This window comes from Chroicocephalus ridibundus, chromosome 1, assembly GCF_963924245.1.
Source record: "Chroicocephalus ridibundus chromosome 1, bChrRid1.1, whole genome shotgun sequence".
NCBI classification, from domain to species: domain Eukaryota; kingdom Metazoa; phylum Chordata; class Aves; order Charadriiformes; family Laridae; genus Chroicocephalus; species Chroicocephalus ridibundus.
The window spans coordinates 206,067,778-206,091,861 of record NC_086284.1 but is presented as its reverse complement, the minus strand read 5'-3'; the positions used below and the strand labels follow the sequence as shown (position 1 = coordinate 206,091,861).

Below are 24,084 nucleotides of genomic sequence, written 5' to 3'. Positions count from 1 at the left end.
CCCTGAGCAGCCTGTTCCGGTGTTTGATAACCCTTTTGGTGAAGAATTTTTCCTAATATCCATCCTAAACCCCTCTTGGCGTAACTTGAGACCATTTCCAATGAGTGATACCAAAGAAATCTGGGAGGAAAGTCCCAGAGAAGTGGAGCAGTTCATGTACTCTTATATGTAGCTACAGATATGAAAAGCCATCTGGCAGCTAGATCCAGCTGTGAAGGGGAAAGAAAAGCCTCTAAGGCAGAGCTGCATTTTAAGAGGGCTGGATAGAGGAAACTGGGAGGAGCAGGCGAGATGCCATCCTGCGCCTGAATGTGGGCATGTGTCTGGGTGGGCACGTTCTCCTGTGCGCAACAGCTTTTCCCAGTTCCTTCAGCTGCCACCCTAGCAGGATCCAGCCCCACAAAACTGATCATTTATTGTCAGACACCTTTACTGCTATTTATTCATTAACACAGAACTTCCTACTACCCCATTCCCTCCTCACAGGCTTCTTTCTTTTCTGTGTAAGTCCCCTCTCTTGCTAACTCTTCTCCAACCATGCATCCACTCCTTCTCCCTACTATCTTTCTCTTAGTTTCATACCACGTGAATGTCAATGAATTCCCAGATGTGCATTTCTTGCCAGGCATCGCCCACAGCCCAGCAACTGCATTCATCTGTTGTTCTTACCCACCATAGCCAAGGGTTTCCCCGGCACAACACACAGCCCTTTTCCACAGCACTCCAAACAAAATGCGTAAGCAGTTCTCCACCACTGCAAATAACTGACTAGTTTCAGAGATAAATGCTGTGATTAGAAACATTGACCAAATAATAAGCTTTTGCTTTGAATGTTGTATAATGATCTATATATACAAAAAATGAGCACATTTGTGGTTAGAGAAAATGATCAATAGTGTGGTCCAGGCCAATTTGGGGCACAAGGTATACTTTTTAAGATTATATAAATTCTCTTTAAACTTGTCTATTTTTAACCACAGAGGCATACAAAAATGGTTTTAAAAACAGTATTATGGTTGTACAATCCAGTGCTGAACAGGATGTGCCAAAAAAGAGCTGCCTATGCCACTTGATTTACATCCCCTCTCTTCAGTGTTGCATGCTGACATGCTAATTGGTAAACAGGATCCTGCCTTATCAGGTGCGTGAGGCAGGATCTGCTGTCCAGAGAGATCAGGATGATGAGAATCCTGTTTCACTTGTTGAAGAAGCTTTTGCTGAAAATCCTGGCTTCAGACTCCAACTTTTCAGATGAGACTAGATGGCAGCCACAGGGCTGGGACCCAGTTAATTCCTAGGGAGAAAAATAGTGGAGGTACAACAGGTTGTTGGAGAGAAAGGGTAATCTTCTGAGGATTAAGATAATGAAAGCTGTGCTGAAGAGCTGGACACTATCCCTGCTCCTGCCACAGAGTTCTTGTGTGATGCCAGGCAAGATGCTTAAAACTTTTAATAGGTGAGCAGCAACTCAGCATGGCTCCTTCTGAGGCTTCATTTGCAGAACTGCTGCAACCAAAATCCATGCGAGCTCTGCTTTGACAAATGAGGTCCCAGCTGCCTTTTAACTGTTCTGCCCAGAATATACCAACCTTCTAGCTCATAAAGACATGACATTTTCTAAGACCAGGAAGCACACAAATAATTGTGGTAAGAACAATAAAAAAGACTCCTAAGCCTGTCGTTGGGTATTCTGAAGAAAGTTCTGATACCAAAGAGTGAGACTAGAGGATTCAAAGCTCTAGACAGGGGCACAACCAGCGTGATTCAGGTGCTCCAAAAAATAGACATGTAGTACTACCTTCCCATTTTCGATGCACTAAAGGACTAGTGGGCATCACTTAAAGTCCATGTGAAACCTGTGCCCTTTTGGCGCCAGAGGCCAGAGAGGACATCCTAGGACAAGCAAACCAGCCATGCCTGGACACAGGCAATCGTCTCCTTTCCCACACTCTTGTACTCAGCTTGTCAGCAGAATCCTAGTTTCTTCCCCTGCTTCTGGCCTCTCCTTTTCTTGCCCAGACTGGTTCCCTCCTCCTCCATTTCCCTCCTACCCCAGTCTGACTCTCCTCCCGCAGCTTCTCCTCCAATCTCAGTATTTCTGCCTTCCCATTGCCCTTGGCCCATCTCTTCTGCAGAGCACCTCATCTCTCCTCTGGTGGCTTCTTCCCAGGTCCAAATCTCTTCCTCCTGCCATATCAATTCCAGGTTTCATCTTTCTTCTGTCCACATTCACAGGCCGTCTATTCCTAAACCTCCCATTTGGCCCCGACCCCTTCCCTACTACCTCCATTCCTTTTGAGCTCTCAGAACTTCTTGCCCAACCCTCTCTTCAACCTCCATCCCTAAAATTGTTTGTCTCAGGCCACTTCAGGCCTCCTGCTGACTTCTAGGTCTGGCTTGTATTGTCATCACCTCCATACTCGATGGCCCCCTGGAGGACAGGAAAGGCAGATGACCTATGTTGAGCCCTGGGGTTCCAGCCTGGAGAAAACAGAGCCCACAAGGGAAAGACCATCACTCCTCCCACTGCTCAAGGCTGGAACAAGTTCAGTTCCTCTCTGAAGGTGGCATCTGAGCAGCCTGGTCAAGTGCAGCAACTGCAGTAGGTGCAAGATGAGGCAGCGGAGCATACGTGGGCACCTCCGTCAGCATTGGACAAAGCACCCTTGGTGGGAACTGAATCTCCAGGAATTTTAGCTGTAGTTTGCACGCTTGGACCCACCCGCCTAAGAAAGTGAGGCAAGTGTGAGTATTTGGGGTCCACGCTGCCACTGCCACATGTGCCACCCCTCGTCCTCCCACAAGGGGAGTGCTCCGGCGTGCAGGGCAGTAACCGTGCGACTGCACTGAGGCGGCTGCCCTTGTGCTCCCACCCCGCGGCAACAGCTTTCAAAACTCTCTGGCCCCGATGCGAGCACGGGGGCCTGAAAACCTGTTAGCCGGTGCTGCCCCTTCCCAGCCCCTCTGCGGCAAACTTGGGAAGGGCTGGCATGCTCGCTCCATCGCGCTGTGCCTGCTTTTTGGCAGTCCCAGGGCAGAGATCAAAACTTCGTCTGCAAGCAGATGAAAAATTCCTACCGAATGCCAGCAGTAATTTCCACGCGGGTCTCCCTCCTCCCAGGCGCTGATGAGCACTAATATTTAATTGAGTGCGGCCCTCTGCCGGCACAGAGCAGCAGCCTGCCGCGGCCGCTTGCTCTGTCGAGCATCCCTCTGCTCTGGCTGCGAGCGCATCCCGGGAGAGGACAACCCTCAGAGCGCTCTATATATGCGCCATCAATTACTGTTATTAACTCAGGCTCAACGCATAGGTCGGGGACTGCAAATCCAAGTGTCACTGCCATAGGAATGATTATTACCAGGTGCTAATTGCTCATTAATATATGCTAATCACTGCTGCACGCCAACATGACCAATGCACTGAGTGCCAGGCCAAAGTCACTTGACTGGAGCGGAGCTGCTCTTCTTCACCGGTGCCACCTCATTCACCACGGCCCCACGGGTGCTCTGTGTTCATGGGGCTAATCTCCTCCACTGTGGTGAGGAGCAGCCCCTCATTTCCCAGGTCCCCAGCCCCAAGACCTCGCCTGGCAGAGGTTTGATTTAGGTGGGAGACAAGCAGTGTCTCTGGGCTCCACCTGTGCCAGGGCAGGGGGCTGCTCCTCACCCCGCCACAGGGGATGTGGCAGTTACAGCCCCCGCCTGCAGACAGACGCGTTTTGTGAGGGAACGGATCACCCAGGTTTTTAAAAGAAACCTGCACACAGGCTTTCAACTTTAAAATGCCTGAACATGTATCCCAGGGCAGGCAGCATAAGCAGCGCTGGCAGCAGCCCGGCCAGGCAGCCGTTTCCCCGGCCGGGAGCAGCGCCCCGGGCGAAAGGGCTGAGGGGAGGCCCCAGCTTCAGCGGCCCCGCCACTACCCACGGGGCTCGCCCTTCCCGCCCGCCGAAAGGCCGCCAGCGGCCCCTCGCCCGCTGCCCCGCCGCCGCCTCTCCTGAGGAACGGCGCCTCAGCCGTGCAGTCCCCCCGCCCCCCCACCGGCGGGGCGCCGTGGCGCTTATTGGGCGTTGTGGCGGTTGGCGGGCGCTGTGGCGGTTATTGAGCGTTGTGAGGGTTATTGGGTATTGTGGCGGCTGGCGCCCGGCGCGGCGAGGAACCGCGGGCGGCGGGAGGGCGGTCTGCGGGGCGGGCGGTGCGCTGAGCCCCGATAGGCGGCGGCGGGCCATGTTGGTGCTGCCGCCGCCGCCGACACCGCTGCTGCTTCTGCTGGCGCGGGGCCGCTGAAGCCCGGCGGAGGGGCTCGCCGGCTCTCGCACGCAGCGGCGGCGGTGGAGCGCGTCGCGTCGAGCGGAGCGAGCGGGGAGGAGGAGGAGGAGAAGGAGGAGGAGAGGAGGAGGAGGAGGAGGAGGAGGAAGGGGAGGGGGGATCTTCTCGGCGAGGATGCCCGGAGCGGCTGCAGGGACGGCGGCGACAGGAGCAGGCTCGTCAGGAGCGGCAGCAGCGGGGATGCTCCCGGCTCAGGAGGCGGCCAAGATCTACCACACCAACTACGTGCGGAACTCGCGGGCCATCGGCGTGCTCTGGGCCATCTTCACCATCTGCTTTGCCATCGTCAACGTGGTGTGCTTCATCCAGCCGTACTGGATCGGGGACGGCGTGGACACCCCGCAGGCGGGCTACTTCGGGCTCTTCCACTACTGCATCGGCAACGGCTTCAGCCGGGAACTCACCTGCCGGGGCAGCTTCACGGACTTCTCCAGCCTGCCCTCGGGAGCCTTCAAAGCTGCCTCCTTCTTCATCGGGCTCTCGATGATGCTCATCATCGCCTGCATCGTCTGCTTCATCCTCTTCTTCTTCTGCAACACAGCCACCGTCTACAAGATCTGTGCCTGGATGCAGCTGACCTCGGGTGAGTGAGGGCAGCGGCCCCGGCCGTGGGGGGGCTCCGCGCCGCCCTGCCCGTCCCTACCCTCCCCGGCCCCGCGGGGGGGAACGGGCGGCTCTGGAGAAACTTGCGGCCGCCCGGGCCGGGAGGGGCTAAGGAGAGCGGCGGGGGCCCGGGGTGCCCCGCCGGGGGTGGTGGGGCTCGGGGGAGGGGGGGCCGGGACGCCTCAGTTGCGCTGCAGAGCGGTGCCGGTGTCTGCCCCGGGCCGCACCCCCCCGCCCACCTTGGTACCGGGCGTGCGCTGAGGTCAGACCCAGCCCTCAGCCCCTCGCACCCCTCCCGAGGAGCGGGGGTGCCCGGAGAAATTGTCCGGTTTCGGGCCGTCAACCGACCCATGAGCATCAAACAGCCCTAGGGAGGGTGGCGGGCGATGGCAGCTCCAGGCTGTCCTCCAGCGCTTAGTCTGTAGCTAAAGGTCAGCAGAAAATGGCAGTGGGGGCAGTGGGGATGCCTCGAGCAGGTGACTGTGGGTGAAGTCAACAGCCGGCCTGTTGAAGGTTAGTCCTGAGCTCAGGTTTCCACCTGGTCAAGACAGAGCCCACTTCAGTTCCGCGGGAGGGGATGGTGGGGTCTTCTGCTGGCCAACTGGAAGGGCAGCTGAGGTCATTGGATGTTAGACGCATGAGTTTTGGTTGGGGTCTGCTCCCCCTGTTCTCAAGGTTTATTTTCGTCTCTATGTTAGGAGTGTAAAGAAAAAAAAATCATTTCAGTTGCTGGTTTTGATTCAGAAGGTCTCCTGACTTCATTTGACTTTCCCCATCACATCCAGTGTCTCCCTGGGGAAAGCGTATGGTAAGAAGGAGGGAGAACACCAGGACATCCCTTCTTGCATTTCCAACACAGCTTTCCCTTGGAGTTAGTAGAGAACTGGTGATTTGCGTGCAGCTGGGAGGCAGAGGAGGAGAAAAGAATGGTCTCTAGAGTTGAGATAGTAATAAAATCAGTTTTAGTGAGATAGAAAAGATCAATTCTTCAATCTTTTGGAAAAAAAAAGAAGTCTAAAATCAAACCATACCTTTAATTTGTCCTCCTGATAAAACCCTGAAATTGTGACGTTTTGGCTTTGCAGGAATAAGCTGTTAGGGAAGCAGAGCAAATGTCCCCAAAATGGGCTCACAATCACTTTTTCAGTCCCCTTAATTGACCTACATTCATTTCATTTTCCAAGTAATAATTCTTCTGAGTTGTTTGCTGAGCAGCTCCAGCATTATTCGATTTGCCACCTAATCCATGAGGCTTAGTGGAAATTTCTGGTTTGTATGAAACAGCTTTATCCATTTCTCTTTGCGATGCTGTATTTATGTGTGTTATATATATTTTTATGCTGTTTCTGTCACTTAAGATTCTGTATGGTTTCTTTCTTTATCACCTGGGGACTGATCTGCAGTCGCTTGAGGTTGGTAAATTTTTCCCCAATTCCAGTGAAACAAGGTTTGCATTCATTATCTCTGCGTTGATGCTGGTGGCTACTTTGTCTGTTCGGTAACACGCATTCTGATATGGTGTTATTAATTGTACATAGTCATGTCACTTGGCTCCAGGCAGAGCAAACTGTTTCATCTTTGCACCACTGATGTTTCCTCTGCTCCATTAAGGACTTTTGCTTTCAGCTATCTCCTCTCCTTATGGCTCTGCTGGTAAAAGGTGGCATGAATATTCACTGATTTGGTGCATCCTCAGCCTGTTTTGTTCATGTCTGGTATGCAGTAGGACAGCACAATTTCCAAATCCTTTACACTTTCCAACATCAGAGATAACAGTGTTTTATTTATATGGTTCCACTGCTTTATGCCAACGGAAGCTAGTCCAAGGTAGATAAAAATGAATCTGATTCCTTTACTGCATTTCTGCACAGGTGAATAGTAATGTTTAGAAACCACTGCATGCAGCTGATTTACAGGAGGCCAATCAGTCTATACCGTGCTGCACGTGTGCAGGTGTGACACTGAAGACAGGTTTTCAGGCAAAATAACACAGAATTTTTGTTATCTCCAGTGCTGGTAGATACACTGTTGTCATTAAAAGGCAACAAAAGGAGTTCTATACCAGCAGAAGAATCACTTTTCAGACTGCTTACCTCCAAAATTAAAATAATAGGGGAATACATGTATAGCCAAATGCTTATCTGCCATCTCTCCCAGTTTTTATGTGGATGCCCTGGAAGAACTGGAACAATATGTTGGGTGTTGAAAGAGCCTGACTTTGTTGTTTGCTGAATGTTGTACCTTAATTCAGCATTTACCTGACTGTTCATTTCTGTATTACCTCAAAAAAGTTTCCCCAAAGGGGGAGAAAACTACCAGAAAACCTGTATTGGTTTGGGTTGCATCCTTTGAAGAAGGAAGCAATGGTGGTGGGACAGGAAGATAACTTAGAATAAAATGTGCAGGAGGAGAGTTATAATGAGTTCTGATAGGTTTTCTATGAACTATATGACCTGCTTCTGTTATTAGTTTACTGTTTTGAGGAGAGTATAAGTAATAGACAATAATAAGCTTAAGATGCTTATCTCACAAATAACAATGTAGTAATGTCATCTACATATGCATATAGTTCTGCATAGTACAGGAACAAAATTGAACCTGAAGTAGTAAAAGAAAAAAGTATGTGAGTATAGCTTTGATTTTGCTTTCTATTATGTACCTTAGCAGTGTTAGCATTCAGTTAGATCATATAATGATACTTAAAATTGAAGTAATTTAAATCTTCGTAGAAGCAGTTTTTTCAACATGGGATCATGCTTGATTTAGGGTTGTGAAATAAAAGCTTAGGAACTTATTTCTTTAAAAGAAAGATTTTTATCACATTCTGTCCTGCATGAGTCATTATAAATTGTCAGCATGATATAGCTCTTGTTTTGAAGAGGTGTTTGTTAAATAAGGAAAAGATAAACAATATCTTTGAAAACATGCATTTTCAACCCTTGTTACTGTCTAATCATGTCTATGACATGATTAAGCAGAAAAATCCTAGGAAGAGCTATTTCCTTTGTGTATGTGATGACAACATACTCCCTTACGATTTTGCCATGGCTTAGACTGCTTCTTTTGTTCCATGTACATAATGCTGTCAGGGAGTCTTGAGAGCCAGTGTTGGCAGCCTTGTTCTCCAGCCCGTAGCCTCCCCTTACGCAGTTTCAAAATTAGATGTACAAACCCTTGCACGAGTTAATTTGAGCAGCTATTCACTTAGTGAAAGTGTTAGAAGTGAGGTATTACTGCTCTTTACTACCTTGCATCTAAAGTGTGCAAGGAGCCTCACAAATAGAGACATTTCTTGAGATGTATTCCTTTATAAGTTAAATAAATTAAACGCTTCAGTTCTGTCATGATTTTTTTCATGACTGGACATTTGTCATTACTTTTTTTTTCTCTACTAGGACAAGTTACAGGAAGTAACTGCAAGTTACAGGAAAGAGAAAAGTAAACAAAGCAAAACAAGGGCATAGAGATGTCCCATGGACGAGTAGGATGAAACCAATATATATGTTTTTCAGGAGATGCTTAAGCCCATGCCCACAATAACAGGACAGCTGAACAAAACAACATCACGTTTACAGTGCCCCAAAGCAAGGAGTTCCACTGCTTAATACATGTTGTGTGAAGATTCATTCGGGCGTTTTTGTGTTTGAAACCTTTTATCTCCCAATTCATTTGATTGTCCCAGCTCATGTACTGGAAGAGGCTGTGAAGCAGGGGACCCCCAAACACCTTCCCTGTGCTGGTCCAGATTACACCTTTGCTGTATCCCCTCAGTTATGTGTTTCTGAGAGCTGATTAATCTCTGGCTTCTTAGTCATTCCTTAGTCGTTAGGTTGCACCAAGCCTGTGATCATCCTTACTGCCCTGCCCTCAGCCATTTCCAGTCTACCATATCCTTTCAGAGGCAGTGGGACCAGAACTGCAGGCAATATTCAAGACAGACAAACCAGCCATTTATACAGTGGCATAATAATATTCTCTCTTTCATTCTTTGTTCCTTTCCTAGTAATTCCTAATGCTCACTTTTCCAGTGTTAGTGAGCAGTGGGCTGATGTTTTCACAGAAGTACCCATTATAACCCCAAGATCTCAGTCCTGAAGCGGTAATAGTCACCTTGGAGCACATCATTTTGTGCAGTTAGGTTTTTTCCCCTCAAAGAAACAACTTCATATTTGTTTATCTACATTGACGTTAATTTGCCTTTTTATTGCCTAGTCACTCAGTATTGTAAAGTCTTTCTTCATAGTTGGCCCTTATCTTAGCTACCCTGAATGAATATCAGCAGCAAACTTTGTCATCTCACCATTTACCCTTTTTTCCAGCTCATTTATAAATAAGCGAGCAGCTCCCAAGTTCCAGCACAGATCCCTGCAGGACTCCACCATTGACCTCTCTCCGCTTGGAAAACCGACAGTATTCTCCTACCATCTGTTTCTAATTATTTATCCTTGCAAGGACATTTATTTTTATCCTCTGGGAGTTTAGGTTTTTTTAAGACTTATGAATGACAGATTTATCAAATGTCTTTTGGAAGTCCAAGTGGACTTTGTTAATGAAAATTTCCATGGTACGCATTATTTTTTTACTTCTTTGGAGAACTCTAGTAGTTTTGTGAAAAATGATGTAATGTGTTGGTCCTACCTTACTTGCTTTCATCACACAAATATGCCATGTGTGTGCATGTGCTGACATACTATGTTGTCTTTCATAGTTCTCACCGATCTATGCGGTGTAGATAGCAGTCTTTCTGTGGTTTCGCAGGTTTTCCCAGTTTTTAAAACTGGTTTCATGTTACTCAATTGCCAGTTCTTTGGGGCCAAAGCACCAGTAAGAGAGAGGTTATTACATGCCCCAGTTAAAAGCTCATTTAAAACAGGGAATTGTTTCAAAATGAAAAGGTGAAATTCTTCATTGCAGCTGTGTTGTTGCTTTGCCTTTATACTTGAAATCAGTCTGCAGGACCAGGTGACTTTTATATAAGAGTCTTAAAAGGCTTGACCTTGATGCTCTTGGAGCCTTTGTTACTGCTGTTAGTCAGATCTTGGTATAGGGGTAAATTCCAGAAGGCTAGAAAAAATCCCAGTCTTGCACCAGTGAGTGTTTGAGCAGGGTGTCTAGTGGAGTCAGACATGGATCTTGTTTGTAGCTTCAGTATCCTTAACAATTAATTGGAAGATTCATATAGAGTTATGGCCGCTGAACTTTGCAGGTGCACAAAAATTATTTGTTTAATAAATTATAGTAAGGATACCTAATTCCATAGACTGATTTGGATGTCGCAATAACCTGGGCTTGCTTCAATAGCCTGTATTTTAATACACCAAATGCAGTGTAAGACTTCTGGGGATCAAAATGTAGGAGGTGTCCTACTGATGGGAGAATTATGGAAATTATATGTTATGGAAAACGGTTATTTAGAAGAGAAATCAGAGGCTGTGGTAGATGGGCATCAGCATGTGAGGTCTCACTGCAGTGCTGCACTTAAGAAGTCCAATGTGGTCCCTAAATGTGTATGCAAAAAATGGGACAGCTGTTGCCCACAGTGGTTCCCGTGCCCACTCTTTCCAGGTCAAACATCTGTCAGGACTCCCTTTCAAGTATAAAGTGGAAAGGGTTTCAGGACTGATTTAAATAAATGACAGAAGAAGAGCTAAAAGGATGAATTTTCTTGCTACTCAAAAGAAGATTAAAAATTGACAGATTATGGTGTATGTGGACCTACAGGGGGGGATTTCAATTCGTGCAGTGCTCCTTAACTTGACAAATGCTGTTTTTGGAAGCTGAAGTTACACAAATTTGCATTAGCCATGAGGGATATACATTTCTAACCTGTTAAGTTGCATTTGCTAATTATCTTTACAGTGGTTTCTTCTTCAGTTAAAGTCTTTACGTAAGATTGCGTGCCTCTTTGTAAGAGGCATGGCCTAATTCACCAGAAGCAAAGAACCTTAACCAACACTGCTGCCAGCTTTTGTTCCCACCATGTACCCCAGTGGTAAAGCGAGAGGCACACGGGAGGCCAAAGGGAGAGAGGAAAGCAAGTCCAGGAACATCGAGCAGGTTTTTGAACTGAGTTTCAGCATTGTTGCTGACTTTAATAAGAGCAATAACACCCACCACCCCACCCGCAGGGTGAGGCCACTGAGGTTATTTAGTGGTCTGTAAGTAGTAGTGGATGTCAGACCTTCGGGGAGAAAATTCTGAAAAATCAGGGACGCTGAGGGCTCTGACCATGGTAACATGAGGATTGCCTCTGTGGCTTGGGGAAATGAGGTGCTGGAGCTGTGCAGGCTGGCAGGGAGCAGGGAAAGAGCCGAGTGCTCTGCTTGCCAACAAATGGACTGTCTCATCAAGCCTATGAGGACATCTCCTAACTCAAGTGGGCCTGATGCATGTGTATCTTTTTCCCAGAGGAGAAGTCATGCTGCCAATCTGATTTTCTGTTCATTCAGCTCCAGAGGAAAGTTTCCCATTGGGCTTGATAGAGAACCTCAGTGCCTCCCACAGCCTTGGGCTGTGAGTGCCCCATGGTAGCCCCCACTCTGCTACTGTCAGCCTGGCTGTGATGAGTATTGCCTTACTGTCTTGGGAAGTGCTCGTGCCCCAGTGTGAGTTGGAAGGTTATAGGGTAGGTTGGAAAGATGAAGAGCTGAAGGTTTTATTGTGAATTGTGGGTGAAATCGGTGATGGGTTGTGCAGCCTTTTCAGTTTCATTACTTTGTTTGAAGTAAACATTTTCGTATATTTCATTCTTTGGCTATAAAAACAAAGGTAAAAGGTGTATCCTATGAACAGTGAAAATGAGGGAGGAATGCTGTGCCCCAGTGTCCACTCTACAAGTAATTTCTTTCCCCAAATACCTGTGCCCACAACATCACAGGTTCTCTCCTGCATCCCGTCATCCCTTGCCTTCAGTAGCTAAACTGTCTGACTCCCCACAAGCTCTTCGTTTGTGTGGTTGGCAAGGACAGAGCACTTGTTATAGCTGGCAGAAAGCTATTTGTGTGTTGATTTGATGTCCTCAAGTTGCCACCTAGATTTGTTAAAGGATAAACTATCCCTGTCTTTCCACTGGTGGGAATTCGGGATCCTTTCTACTCTGCCCAGGGACCAGCTTTTTTTTTTTAGTATCTTGAAAGCCTGTAGATCAGTCAAATTTGGTTGAAATTGGTCATCAGGCTCAAAATCACACAGACACGTCACCTGGCTAAATGTAGCACGTGAGAAGTGTATATCATTTATTTATGTGAGTGATTTGAGATTTTGATAGCAAAACTTGTTTTTTGAAGGATAAAGGTGTTTGGGGAATGGAGAAGAGACATTTTCTTTTGTTTTAGAGTGTAATAAAAATTTCAGCATCTTATAACTCTCCCAATTGCCTTTTATGAACATCCTGGGGGCTGTGGTCCACTGTTTGAAAAACACTACGATAACAGAATAGTAAGATATAAAAGGAAATGCATGAAGTTATCCAGGCAATTCCATTTCACTGAAGAAAAGAATGTATGGAAGGGAAAAAAGGAGGGGAGAAAGAAAATGGGAGAGAATTTAAAAGAGGAGACTATCAGCTATTGAAATGTGGGGAGCTGAGAACTTGAATACCATTGGGAAAGAGAAGTGGGAGTGGGGTTTCAGAAAGCAGCCGGTGTTGGCGCAGCTCTATTTTCTTGCACCTGAAGGGGCTTCACTGGCATAGGATACAGCTGCTGCCGAGTTCTTTCAAAAAATCCTTCTAAAAGTTTTATCAAGAAAATGGCTATATGGGAAGATGAAACCAAGAAAGGGAGAAACACATGGATATTATCAGCAGTAGAAGGCATGGAATAAAAGAAGGCTAGATTTCAAATACTAAGGTTATTTTACCTTTTGAGAAGTGAACCTTTTTAGTACTGTGGTATAAACAGCATTAGCTTTGATCTTGCAAACATAAAGACAGCAAACATATCAGAACAGAAAATCTGTGGTGTGATCAGACAGTGTGGACTCAATATTTGAAAACTAACAAGATCCAGCTGTGAGGAATGGCAGGGTCATAGTAGTGAGGCATCACAAAGGACAAAATAAAAACATTTTTGCTCCGAAATGGTGAAATGAAAAAAAAGACATGAACAAGCCCAGAGCCTGAAAAGTCTGCAGAATTCGATAACATCGGTTGCTATCAGCATTGTTAAAAATGCAGTGGCAGCATGACAGAGTGAATAACTAGAATATGCATTACTGTGTGGAACAGTGTGCAAATCCCAATTACTAAGAGAGAATTATGGCTAGAATCCTTAAGAAGGGGAATATAATAGACTTGAAGATCTATCTGTTCTAAGAAAGATATTATCTGTCTTCACGTTGGCATTCAGAGATGCGGAAGACTTGAAACAAGCTGGCCTTAGAATGAGAAGGTCATATGTACCGGGGGAAAAGGTTCCTTTATTTTCTCCTTGAGCAGCCAAATGCAAATTTATGAATTTCATTGATTTTAAAAGGTAGCTGATGGCCTCTGTGGAGAGCCTCTTTGACACAAGCACATCATGTGCTATTTCAGAGAATATTATTCAATCAAGTAATTGAGACTGCATCAGAAGGAAAGAGCTACCGAATAAATGGTTTGAAATAAATTATTACAAACAGTTGATGAGTTGTCACACATTCCACTTTCTTTATTTTTCTGGTTAACTTTCAGAACAGAAAGGTTTATAGAGAAGAAAGCTAGACGTGCTGTACTTGCAAGGTTAAAGACAAATATTCTGAGTTGAGAGGTTTAGAAAACACTACTTGTGAAACCTTGGGAGGTTCTTTTGTTTACTGCTAGAAGTCAGAAGTCATGCGCCTTGCTTGTAGAAGTTCATTGAATAAGGTGAATGGTCTCATGTGATTAACATGACCAGAATGTGTCTTGTGCTGCCATGCTGGACTGTACCTCTGCAACCTCCACCCTACAATACTTTATTTGTCGTTGTGAACTTTGTGTGCTGCAGAAGCGTGAATAAAATAGGACAAGGTCTCTTAAGATCAGGGAACATTTTAGCAGGGAGGGGGGGAGAACACACTAGCAGCAGCGTATTTTCCTGCTGTCTGACCTCCTGCCTCTTCCTCTGCAATAACAGGTTTCCCGAGTGATTGCAGAAAAGCGAATGCTCTTCAGCTCTTTGTAACATGGAGTCTCTTGGTGTGGGCAAGAGGAGTCTTGGAGAGGGTTGTTTTGCAACAGCCCAGGTGACAGTGTGTAGCTGTGAAACACCTACATAAATGATCCTGGGCTTCCTGGAGCTTAACAGTCTTCAAAGTTAGGCTCAGACATTTCCATATCAAGTCATTTCCTCCGCTTGCTAGGGCTCAACAGAGAGATGCAGTGGCTGTGCCTGTACCTGCAAAATAAGCATGTCCAGAACCATCCTCTGGTGTAGTCAGCTGGCACACTGGCCAGTGTCCATACTATTACATTTTTTTACCTCCTAAAACTGGGTCACTGGACTCATACTGCCTGTTGGGAACCATTCCTGGCATGTCCTATCTTGCAAACTGTGCCCTGGCAATATTTTGGAAGATTGTTAGTTGGAACAGACTAATAACACTCCTGTGACACATGCTGTGGGACAATTCTAACAATTTAATAGTGTAGACAGTAGAAATGCTCCCTGGCACTGCTTAATTTATCCGTGTAGATATAAACAATATGTAGCAGAGTCTCAATATGGGGAGCTCAAGAATAATCTGTGCAGGAAAGTTAACGTGACATGGGATTTAGTCCTTTAATTTCAACCAATTTATAACCGCAACTCGGTGCCATAGTATTAATTTATGATTTTTTCTTTTAAAATTAACAATAAAAATATCTGTGGATGAAAAATTTGCATGAAGTGTAGTTAGCTTCGAAACTAGACGTATTAGTGACTTCGAAAAAGAAAGATGTTTGCAACCTTTGTTAAGAGGAGGAAGCAATCAAAAATGTAGAACAAGCCACAAAAAAGTTTTTCGCCTAGGGATAGTGGGAGAATGTTACCTATGAGTCTAAAAATCATAAATGAATCTTCTCTCTGATGCAGGCTGCGTTTCAAAATCAGATTTTCGCCAGGTATTTTCAGCTTGGCTAATACATCTTTGAACACTAAAAATTGAGTCTTTGCTTGAGAGACATTCAGTGTAGAGTTAATTCAAAGTTTTAAGATTAATTCAATGAAAGAAGTATTATACTTTCCATGAAAATAAAATTATTCATCCTTATAGCTTTATGTTCCTCTAAAGACAGTTAATTATTATTTGGTTGCTGTGTCTTAGTATTTAGCCTTCCTATTACTGGTGAAGTTATATTCGAACATCAGTAAAATAAAAAGCTTGAAATTGTAATCCATGGTCATTATACTAGAAAAATATAGTCCAAAATAGTCCAAACATGCTGATGGCTTACCAGCCACAATCGCTTGCGTTTAGTTCACGTCAGGCATTTGTATTTGATCAGATTCCTCAGTTATTATGGCATCATCAGCTGGCTCACCAACAGTCATTTCCAAGCTGACACTTTGCTGTTTGTCAGCCTTGAGGAGCGAGGCAATAGTGGTGGCACGGACTCAGTGGTGCAGAATGAAAGGCCCTGCAGCTGAGGACGGATAACAATGAGCGAAGGGAGGACCCGAGTGTATCTGTTCACCAGAGGATGGCAATGGCTTGTCAATGTAATGTGGCTGTGAAGAGGGCATACGTGATCCTGGTGTGTATTTCATGAAGTATTTCTAGCTGATTTAGGGCAATGTTGACATCATTACGTGATGCACTGTGATATTTCATGTGGGATTCTGGACACTAATGTCCAATTCTGACTGAGACAGCAATAGCTGCAAAATGGAAAACCAGTGACCGGTGACTTTTTTTTTGCAGGGAGAAAACTAGGAAAGCTTGGTTAGTTTAATGTACAAAGAGGAAGGTTGAAAAGATGTCCATGACTGCTGTCTGAAAACACATGGAAGAGCTAAAAAACAAGAGGAAGGGAAAAGAACTGTTTAAGCCAGTGTTTTTCACTTTTATTTTATTTGATTTCCTAAACTTTTTCCAAAAATGATGCTACATGCCCTGCAGCATTGTTAGAGCAAATTACAGCCTGTTAGACCTACTTTGCTTCATGACACTTTAAAAAGCTTGGAAGTAGTTTATGAACTCCTCCTGAGTCCATGGACCGTAGAGTGAAAACTAATGGTTTTAAACTTGTGGCTAATGGTGGGACAAGAACAAATGGATATTATCTGGTTATAAATCACTTCAGTCTGGAAATTAAAAGAAGGTTTCTAACTGTTAGAACAGCAAGGTTCTGCAACAACTTTCTAAAGGGAAGAGATTTGGTAAAATACTGAGCTGTACACTGGAAACAGATATCTGAGTGTCAGAAAGAGATTACAGAATGCGGTGTTTGTAACAGCATGTTTTGTTCCGCTCTCTCTCATTCTTCAGAACTAGGTGAATGCTCTTTTCTATTCTACTCCCATTTGTTCTGTTTTTTAAACAGTATCCCTCCTATCATGGTGCCTCTCAGGATTAAAAATAGACAGTGACCAAGATCTGTAGGTCTGTCATGTGGGGCTTCGTTCCTGCCTGGCATTCTGACCAAACAAGCATGGGTTTTCCTTAAATTCCCAGCAAAACTGTAAAACAGTGTCAACAACAGCTGCTGCAGTTATTTGCTTCACATTTTCTCTTTGCATTCAACATTTTTGTGTGACTTGGATATTTAATTTCCTTTAAGAAAATTTAATTTATGTCAGCTAAATACTGATGTTTAAAAGCAAAAGTAGTTGAAAAACAAATCTTTAAAATATTCTAAAATACCAAGGTTTCAGGAAAGAGTTTACAAATTATCAGTTCTGTGACTAACCTGAGATCTAATTTTTCTAAGGACAGCTCCTTGAGAAGTTGTCCCTCATTATCTCTCCATGACCTAATTATTTTGTGATGCCAAGCTGCTACGTAAACAATGTTCCTAAATCTTCCTTCCATGTAAAATCTCTTCATCCTGTTGTTATGCTACTGGATGCTTCATCTTTTGCATGAACAGGTTTGTGTCAAATGCGTTGGGTGTTGTAGCAAGAATGGGCTCATCAAGTGGTCTTTGCTCACGCAGGATGGGAAGCGGAGCAACACCAAGTTCCTTGTTCCGTCCTTGCTGCCTGCTTTCCTGCCTCCTGTGGCCATTTGAGAGGGAGAGAGAGGAGGGAGCACTTTGTCAATGGGATAAACAAGTGTTCAGTGCATCAAACAACTGTGCATAAAGGCACACCCTGAACTTCAAATGAAACACTTTTGATCTTGTACATTTCTGGGAAACCTATCGCATGCAGTATGCATACTTAAAAAGTCTGTTCGCGATTTTACAGCCTTAGGGACAGATCTGCAGATACAAGTTTCTGGGTTTAAATTTAGCCTCACTGAATTCAGCAAGTTTCTATGTGAACCTAAGATGGTATATTTTATAGCTGAGTGTTAAACATATAACACAACATTTCATTTAGTTTTAATTATATGGTATGCTGGAGGAATTATGCTGAGCAAAAGTGAGGTTGTCTGGGAAATTGTAACTGCATTTTTGTTTCTTCCCAAGAGGCGTAATTTTTTTCCAAATTAAGGCTGAACCAAATATAAAGCACACTTCCAGAGACAGCTCCATTTCACTTCGCACTACCTCAGGTGGTGGGTAAGCATAGATACAACATCAGGGACATGCCAGAGAATGTGCAGTGGGATACCTGACTACAAACATCTGGCTTAGCCTGTCGGACTGCAGTAGGGTGGTATCACCATCGGCCTTGGCACACCTAGCCTGGCCCTGGCAAGGCCAGTTAAGTGTTTCTGGAGTGAATCCAGGAGTGTTCAGGGTCTTAGGATGTGATATCAGTCTGTGGAGGCCAAGCCATCAGGCAGTTGCCTACATCCAGGTGTCTGTGCTTAAAATGCCTCAAGGATCCTGTCTGAACTCTGCTTGCTTTTCCAGAAGGACACAGGTCTTATATAGGTTCTCTGTCATCTACACACAGATGTCTCAGAAATGGTAGAACAGCTCAAGTGGCATTAGGCACCAACATGCTGGCAATTGAACCGAACGCTAGCTTCTACTCTTAACCTCACTTTGATTTAGGTTTCTCAGTCTGGAGCTGAATCCCAGCCTCTGTGGTTATGAAGTTATGTGCCTGCTCTCAGGCACCTCATTAGCCCCAGATATGAGCTGTTCTGAACGGAGACACCATGCACGGCATCGCTGTTCTGTCATCTGGATAAGCCTTCAGAGATCCTGGAGTTGACTGAGTGCCTTTGCAGCCAGCTGAAACTGCTTGCTTTGGACAGTGGTCTGCAAGGAGGCCATTCATGGGGTTGACTGTAAGAGTGTTTTAGTTTTGGTCAGGAGTGCATTGTTAAAGTTCGTCTTCTAGTTGTTCCAACTTGCTACAATTTGATTCACGTTGTGGAGCAGTCTTGGGATACGCAAACTGTGTTTCTTTCTGAATAAACTGAACCAGATGTCCTCCAAGAGTAGACCTGATCCATTTCTACCACTAACGTGTGTGCCTTCCACCAGACCAGACTAGGGCCATTCCAAAGTGAAACCTCTGAAACACACGCGTTGTAGATATTAGGTCCTAAGCGCTGTTTCACTTTTTAGATCCACTCAGTTGCAATACACAGCTTGCTAATGTAGACATAAGCTGTGCTTTCCTACATAGGATTTTATTAAATTAGGCTTGCTTGTGTCTTGGATTTATAAAGCTGAGTTTAGGGATGATTAATCCAGTATTTTGTTCTAAATTTGCAAGATTCCGTCAATCACAGTTCCTTCTTAATGTGCCTTTGCCTGGGATTAAAATAAAGTTGCAGTGTCATAAATGCAGGTATCAGAAATATGATAAAGGAATTTGAATTACCTGATGCTGAAGGAGATTAGTGGGTAGTGTATGAAGAGCTGCAAAAATGGTATTGGCAATTGCTAAACAAAGCTGTTGTTACTTATTGCTTTCATTTATCATAGTACTAAAAGTCAGGTTCTAATCATTTAAGTAAATACCTCAGTTATGCTGAGCTTCAGTGATGCTTGTCAGAGAGGATTAAATGCAGGTAGTAACATGTACCTAACACAATTTTCTGAAAAGTTTTAATAGCCTAAAATGAAATTGCATTAGTATTTTTTATGTAAGTTCTGCAATGCCTTAGTTTTTGATGCTGCATCCTCAACAGACATTGTGATGGGTCATTAATTTGTATGTGGATTTAGCCAATTGAGAATAAGACCAAGGAAATTCATTGTAAATGAATGCTCATTATTTCATTGTGTAAAAGAATGTATTTAACTTGTGGTTTCTCTTGAGTACGTTATGGTATTATTGTGCTGATCTAGAATCTGTTAGCGTCAGTGAAAAGCTGCCCGTTTGTTTCAACAGGCTCCATCAGCTGAGTAAAGGATTTAAGCTTTGGTGGGTTGGAAGCACATTTTAAATGCTTGGCTTCATTGAAATACGGAAAAAATAACCACCCATCTGAGGTTACTGATATCAATAAAATATTTCCTGTATACTGTTTTTTATTATTTGTACAAATACATATGTTATAATAATGGGGTAGCAGATCCATACCAGAAAACTAATGGGTTAACTTCAAAGGACCATTCAGCAATCCTGACTCGGACTGAGCAACCTTACTTTTGCAAATAATCCCATTGCGTCGATGCCATTCAGTATTAGAGGAGCTTTTAATTCTTATATTGTATGACATCATTATATTGAAATCTCACTGCACACGTGTAATGTGTTCAATGTCCTGCTGTACCATCAGATGAAACATAGTGTGACTCCACAAGAAAAGAAGATTTTTCTTTGTGATGTAAGCATAAAGCAAGCCTTGTGCAGTCAATTTTATACCAAGTTAAGTCTTTTAAAGAGGAATGGCTATAGGGTCATTTGGTACGTAACATACTGCTAGCATGGAGCCACATTAGGATGCAGTGACGGGCGGTAAGGTGGGAGTTAGTACATATTGTACTACTGCAGAGCTTAGTAAAAGTTAGCATGAGTGCAATGATTTCATTAGCTTATATCTAGTACACAAAATTGTCATGTGCTGTAAAATGTATGAACATATCATATAAAAAGGTCTACAGCAAGGATCGCGCTAGCAGCAGATTAGAGAGAGAGTTGTAATATTAAGTATAATATCACTCTTTAGAAAGTACAGTGTAAGTAAGTATGGGGTTAGTGCAGTGTGAGTCAGTCCCTCGAAGAACGACTAGCAGGATCCCTGTCTGTCAGTGTAACCAAAGACCATAGGAGTTGAAAGTAAAGTGTTTGCGCAATTAAGATTATGAAGATAAACTGCCACCTAAGTAACAGACAGGTGGCTATTGGTAACATGCTTATATTTCTTACCCACCTAAATAATTTAAGTAATAATAAGCTTCCAGACTTCACAGTTGGACTTCACACACAAAACAATGTGAAACCTTACATTCACGTTACTGCCTTCTGTCCCTCCCTCCCTCCCTCCTTCCCTCCCTTTCCATCACTTTTTGTGTTCCCACAGAATTATGTCCCTACTGAGACTGCAAGCCCCCTGGAGCAGGGACTGGATTTGATTTGATGTTTGAACAGAGCCCAACATAAGCTGAATTCTGATTGTGGCCTCCAGCCTTGACTGCCGTGCAAATTGCAGTAAAAATAATAATTATTGTTTGAATTTTATTTGAGTGGTGCGAGTAGCATGAGCTTGATGAGCTGCCCAGTTGGCAACAATAGAAACTATGTACTGAACAGAGCCTGCTGTGCGACCTTGGGTAAGTCATTTCACCTTTCAGAGTTTTCCCAGCTGTAAAATGAGAGTGAGATAATTCTTTAAAAAATGCTATATGGGCATGGGCTGTTATTGCTGCAAAGAACTGATTGCATGCAGATTCTGGGTCTGCTTTGTGCAACGTGACCCCTTGCCCTTAGAAAAACTCAGAGATCTCTAGGCCATCTTAGTAGTAGTCAGTGTAAACAAGGGAAAATGGTAATTACCTAGAATAGGAAAAAGCAAAATTAAACATATTTGTGGATGTACATCACTGTGAGCAACCATCTGTAGGATGATAAATAGTGGCAAACATATATAAACACCCTGGGTTGCCATTCCAAACAACATATTCTGTGTGTTTATCTCTGCATTAATGAGGTGCTCAGCTCGGTTTTGACATCTGTCACTCTGCAGTCATCGCAGTGCAGTTCTGAATTTGAGAACAAAATTCATGGGTATTATTTTAGCCTTTCATTCCGTGCACTGGAAGTACGTGTGCTGCAATACATTTGGCCAAACCAGGGTTTTCCCTTGGATGACAAGACCAAAATGACTGGATGACGTAAGCAGATGGCACAGCTTGAAATGAATCAATTCAGGAACCCAAGCAAGTACTGAGGCCATGATCATCATGGGCAGGCTTGAGAAGACAGCTTTCATACAGGGAGGAATGACTGACAGATAAGCAAGGTTTAGCTGATCCTATTTATTTGGTCACTTCAGCATTCAGCAGAGTGTTACACTTCAGTTTTGACTTGCTTTTTCTTTCAGAAAAGAACTGCAGCATATCCAGATAGATAGTTCAAGGCTCATTTACTCACAGTGCCAGTGAGTGCCACCACAGTGATTCTCTTTTGAACTTACATGAGTGACAGATTGTTCAGACCACTGGTTTTCAGCATCCCCAGCATATTGGCATGCAGCAGGGTTTTCTGTTGGCAAGAATTGCTGCAGGGAACAGAAGTTGATACCCAAGGAGTTACCAAAGATATTCAAGCTGCATCCTGGGACCATGCAGATGAGTGCTCTTGCTTTAAGTTTCCACAAGATTTAACATTCCACTTTTTCCTTCTTCCTATTTTCTGGTTGTTCAACTATCACTGCTTTGAGTGGATAGATGGTGGCATGCAGGAAAGACGTCATACAGAGAGAAAGGGATCTGTTTACGGAGTGACTTAGAGGAACAGCAGCCAACACTGATTTTCTGCAACTGGGTGGAGAGAGGCAACCTCACCTGGACCAGAAGGACCAAATCCTGGAGACTTTCAGTGCTCTCCGCTATTAATCAGAATTTAGTTTAAGTCTAGATAAAGAAGGAGGACTTTCTCCTCCTTCACTATTGGCTCCACTTGCTCAGTATTTTTCTTAGAAATATATTTGCCGTTTTTGAAAAACCTGTGCAACTGGGCTAATTCTGACGTAAGGCATGCTCATGAGAAAATGCAGGTAGAACAGAGTTACAGGAATGGGTAATTAAGCACCCTTTGCGCAGTCATGGTTGATGGCTGCCTAAGTGGCTTCCACTGTAACATTTTAAAAGCAAACAGGTAGTCATTTATGGTGCATTTCTGCAAGCTAGATTCCTGGTGCATGAAGAATAGAGAAAAACCTCCAAATTGTCTCTTAGAAATTCTCAAAGGCTGTTCATGCCACGTATGCTCTGGTTGTCACTTTACTTGCAGTTCTGACAGAAAAACTGATGTGAGCCTGGAAGTAAAGGGATAATAGTGAAACTCCAGGTAAATAATCCTTGCTATTGTACAAGTATATCTATTTCTTCTCTAATGCTAATACCCATCTGGGAAGAGTTTCCTTCCAAAAAGCACAAAAGCAATAAGCAGATAACAGTTTATACCCAAGGCTAGTAATCTGGCAAAGATCTGGATACTATTCCTGAGCTGTGAGTTTTAGTGCTACCTGCAGAGATGGTGGATGGATAATTTCAATCACAAACACTTAGAGAAATCTGACGTGGGGCACTGTTCCAGGAAAGCAGTGCCAAGAAGGATAATTCTATTCTTCAATGAGTTTTTGGGTGGGACTTACCTTATGCACTGAGAACCCTTTATAGGTTATTTCTTGAACCACATTTTGTCGATGAAACTTCTGCTCCACAGCCAGGGAATGCTTCTGGCTGGGGAGGGAGAAATCCATATTTTTGGCAGCAAATTTTATGACATATTGGGTGATGTCATTAAGGGAACTGTTAGCAATCTGTCATTTAAGGAACAGCTTCGGCTAGTCCAACGTAAGGGAAGTGATTTAATTCTGTGTCTGCTTGGATTTCTCCTATATAATCAGTAGAGGCCCAGGAGAATTAGGAGGCACAGCATGATGCTGTCCTGATTACTTTGCTGTCATCTCTAATTTATGGCCTAAAATGCATAAGAATAAAGTGTTCATGCCCAGAGGAGCTCACAAGGGCTTGTTATAGGGTGCTCCCCTGATTAATTTAGCTATGGTGACTGTACAGGGTACGCGCACATGCACAAGGAGTAACTGGGATGACTGTAGCATCTAGCTCAGGTGATGCAAACGTGGTTGCTGACAAATGGCAGGGGGAACAGAACTCTGCAGGAGTGTCCTCGAAAGAGGTACATGAGGAAGTGCTCTTCCTGGTGGAGGTCTGCACATCTTGTAACCATCCCCTGAAGTTTATTGTGACTGTTACAGCTTTCTGTCAGCCTTCATTTCACCTCCAGGTGACTTGATCTTGTCTTCTGTGAGTTTTCCCGTGAGGCAGGGAGGTGAAGGTATGGACGTCCCACAGACAGGACAGCTTACTAGAAATGGAAGGAGAGCATGTTGCCTCTTGGAAAGCTCCTCAGCTGTTCAGTGCGCTATTCTGTTTCTGTTGATTATTTGTGTTTTATGTCAAAGAACAGAACCACAGAAAATTGTCCCAAATTGTGGTTTGGACATGCTGCATAGCACGTTCAGCCTCCTGCTTTTACTATGAGACGCAGAAAGCTGGTTTGGGAGTACCACCATCAAGAACCGAGCTGGTCCTTCTCCCGATCCCTGCAGGGTGCAGAGCATGGTGCTGTGATGCTGGTGTGGGGACACAGGGTGATAGCTCCAGTTTGTTGCCAAAGGATGTGGAAAGCAGAAGTACAGGTTGCTTCAGAAAAGGATTAGGCAATTAAGAGAGAAGAGATCCAGTAATGGCTGTTGAATTTACTGGTCTGCATGTTAGTCTCTGATTCACCCTCTGGGGAGCAGACTGATGGGAGTAAGGAGAGTATGATGGGGGAAGAACACTTCATATTTGTCTTGCTTCTAAGTGTCTGATATTGTCTGCTGTCGGGAACGTCATTCCAGGCTAGATGAACCTTTAGCCCACCAAGTATATCCATGGTTGTGTAT

At 44.3% G+C, this 24,084-nt stretch overlaps 1 protein-coding gene across 4 annotated transcripts in view; it reads left to right on the top strand.

Moving 5' to 3' along the window:
- Nucleotides 1-4,429: 4,429 nt before the first annotated feature.
- The window catches only part of LHFPL3 (LHFPL tetraspan subfamily member 3), a 256,819-nt gene continuing 237,164 nt past the window's right edge, over nt 4,430-24,084 (top strand). For all 4 annotated transcript variants that reach the window (XM_063323474.1, XM_063323476.1, XM_063323475.1 and 1 more), the window contains exon 1: nt 4,430-4,912. In XM_063323474.1, coding sequence (XP_063179544.1) covers nt 4,444-4,912 — 469 coding nt within the window. In that variant the 5' untranslated portion in view covers nt 4,430-4,443. The remainder of the gene's footprint in view (nt 4,913-24,084) is intronic.